The following is a 3148-nucleotide window of genomic DNA, read 5'->3' as shown; positions in this document are numbered from 1 at the left end:
TAAGTGACCAGGGGGTGTACCAGCTTGAGTATTGATAGTCAGATGATGATAGTCACAAGGTTAGTATTGCAAAATGCCTAGGGTGTTAGTTGTTAGTCTACTGGGACAGAGATCACGCAGGGTACCTTCTATGGGTAGGTGCCAAGATCATTCTGAGGTGGAAGCGGCACTGTGCCAAGGGGACACTAGTGCCAAGGGGAGCTGGTGGTTCCGATTAGTTAATTGGATCTCTTCCGCACCTTCTTCTTCTTCTTCGAGGGCCTCCAAGGTCTGGCTACACCACTCCTAGGAGGTGACGAGGGCACCGACTCTTGGGAAAGGCCAGAAGTGCCATCAGGAGCAGGATCAGGGGTGGCCCTAGTAGCTATGGGCTGGTTCCCTACTTTGGCTGCTGCAACAACCTTCGTAAGGGTAGGGCTAGCATCTGCGTCCCAGCCGGACAGTTACTAGTCGACCAGAGAAGTTGTAACATCCAGCTTCACCAGAGGGCCATCCTCGGCAGTGGAAAGAGATTAGGAAGAAGAGACATCAAGGGTCGGAGGCTCACAATGGGCAATGACTAAGTCAGTGAGGTCTGGAGGATCTCCCATAGGAGTATCCGGGTTAGGGTTTGGATCCGGCACTGGCACTAACTCAGGGCCAGGCACGGGGATTAAGGTTAGTATAGGGATTCCGTCCGAGATGGGCGGAGCTTGGCACTGCCCAGCGCTCTCAAGTGGCACTGGCAGAGGATTGGAGTCAGGCGTGGCTGATGAGGGACCCGGGAGTGCAAGACCCCTTGTTGTACCCGAAGTAGTAGGGGACAGAGATTCCTGTCTTGGGTGAAGGGCAGAGCCTCTTGGAATGGTTGTAGCAGTGGTATCCGCTATAGCTAGCTTGCTGGGGCTACCTTGCACAGTTTTCGGAGTGTCCTCTTATGTTGCAGGTCCTGCAGCAGTATCGGGTGAGATCCCTTCGTGATGAGGGAGGAGATTTTTGGTGGCCATCCTTTTGTGAGGATTTAGGACTGGGCCTGTAGTGATTTGGAGCATGGTCTTTCCGTTGCACACCTTGGTGAACGGAAGGTTAGGCTGACGGTGGCACAGCTGTCACAGTGGCTGTGTCCCTGTCGGGTTGGTTGGAGTGGCCTCCCTGGTGAAGGCAGATAGGCAACAGAGTGGAACGGGGGACAGACATCCCCAGAGAATGTCTTGTCCTAACAGGAAATCCTCTCTTTGCTGGATGTGGTTCACCACGCCAAGGCGGTGAGGTTTTGTGCTCCAAGGGTGGTTACCCTGAGTTCAACTGTGGGAACGGTCTTGGAGTGGTCTTCTACCCAGGTCATCGTCCATCTAGTCTGTTCATCCACAGTGGCACTGGCTGGCACTTGGGCCTGATCAATCAGGCTAATGTCCAAGCCAGTGTCTACTGCAGTTGGCAGGCTCACTGGTAGGCTAGAGCCATCCAGAGGTGCCACTGAGATGGTCTGTGTCCAGACCTGCTCAGGGTGAGACATCTCTGGCAGCACAACCCTGGTTGACGTGCCTGGGATAGGACACATGTTTCTGGCAGGCAGGATATCTGGCAGATTGGTGCCCTTGAGTTCCACAGTCTCGGCAGATTTCCTTAGGATGGGCTGATCTTCCTTGCAGTGATGGTTTGTGGAAGAGGTTGTGCAGACTAAGGAGAGGAGGTTTGGTGGTTGTTGGTGGGCTGCCTATTGTTGTTCAATTTGAAATGGCAATCAGCTTCGGCATGACCGAACTTCTTGCAGTTGGTGCAAGTGGGTTTGCTAGGCAGGCTGTTCCTTGGGTGAGTTGAGCCTGAGAGGTACCCGGGTGGCACTATGCGGCATTGAGACGTGCTGTGGTATTGGTTAAAAGTTTCCCAGGTGTCGGCCAAGCAGCAGGCTTCCATAAGTGTGGTGGGCTGCTTATCGCTGAGATATACTACAAGGGGCCCAGGCACACTTTGGAAAAGATCTTCCAGCATGGTCCTGTTGAATAGGTCCTCAAAGGTTGTGCATGAGAAGGAGTCAAACCAGAAGGTACCAGACTGGGTCTTGTGACAAGCCCATTCCATTCAGGACCAGCTGACTTCCTTGGCAAGACCTCAGAACCGTTGTCTCCATTTCTCTGGGGTAATCTCGTAGGCCTTGGCGATGACCGTACGGACTTCGGTCATGTCGCCCCTTTCACTCTACTCCAGCGATTGGAGGGCTGCCTTTGCTTTTCCTTCCAGGTGTTTGGTCAGCACTAAGGCCCTCTCAGCCTCAGGGGTGTTGAAATTGTCGAAGAGTGCCTCGATCTCTTCTAGCCATGCTTCCGGCTTTTCCTCAGTCCACTTGGGGACTAGAGAGTTAAGACTTGAGAGCAGAGCATTTGGTACTGCAGGTGTGGGGTTGGAGGCTTGTTGGATCGCTATAGCTTCAGCACTTTCTTTCTTTGCTCTCTCCAGCTCAAGCTCGTTTTCTATTAGAGCCAGCTTGCTTGCCTTAAGAGCTTGCTTGCTTTTCTCGAGGGCTAATTCGTGATGTCTTCTCCTTTCTTCTCTTTCATCTTCCAGTCTCCTCTGTTCGGCTTCCTCGTTCCTCTGGGCTTCTTCATGCTTCTTCTGCTCTTCTAACTGCTCTGTCACCAACTGGGCGAGTTCCCATCCTGTGAAACCTGTGTCCTTGCCCATGTTCACGAGGACTTGGCGCTGTTCTAGAGACATGGTCTTGGTTTATGAGGAGGACTAGGGAAATGGCCTGCAACGATGGTGGAAGTGCCCCATAATATGGTGGCACTTCAGTGGGGTGGCACCCTTTCAATAAAGTGGCACAATGGTTGAGTGTGCCATGCGAAGGTCACAATGATGGAGCGATCCTGAAGGACGTTTGATCCTCATGGGCGGATACAGTGTTGTTGGCACTCTGTATCTCAGGTACAGGTGCAGTGGCTTATATGTGATTGGGTTGTCTTGGTGGCACTGTGGTGCTGGGGTGTTCCGAGGAGCATCACTAGAAGGTCAGTGCAACCAAACAGCACTGAAAAAAATGGTACTCTGCCTGAGGCAGAAGGTAAGTAAGGAGTAAGAGGGAAAGGAGAAAGGGTAAGTGCTTCAGTAGTTTAATTAGTTGGCAGTGCCTCAGATTAGTGGCACCATGGAAACGGAAACCCTTGGGCAT

At 52.5% G+C, this 3148-nt stretch overlaps 1 protein-coding gene across 1 annotated transcript; it reads right to left on the bottom strand.

Annotated features, from left to right (window-relative positions):
• Positions 1-2178: 2178 nt before the first annotated feature.
• On the bottom strand, positions 2179-2694 carry LOC136844127 (uncharacterized protein F44E2.3-like). The gene has a single exon (XM_067113140.1). It carries the CDS (start codon positions 2692-2694, stop codon positions 2179-2181), a length of 516 nt encoding a protein of 171 aa, XP_066969241.1.
• Between the last annotated feature and the right edge of the window lie 454 nt (positions 2695-3148).

The sequence above is a fragment of the Macrobrachium rosenbergii genome, chromosome 12, assembly GCF_040412425.1.
Source record: "Macrobrachium rosenbergii isolate ZJJX-2024 chromosome 12, ASM4041242v1, whole genome shotgun sequence".
Taxonomy (NCBI): domain Eukaryota; kingdom Metazoa; phylum Arthropoda; class Malacostraca; order Decapoda; family Palaemonidae; genus Macrobrachium; species Macrobrachium rosenbergii.
The sequence above is the reverse complement of the archived record's forward strand: the minus strand, read 5'-3'. Positions and strand labels throughout refer to the sequence as shown.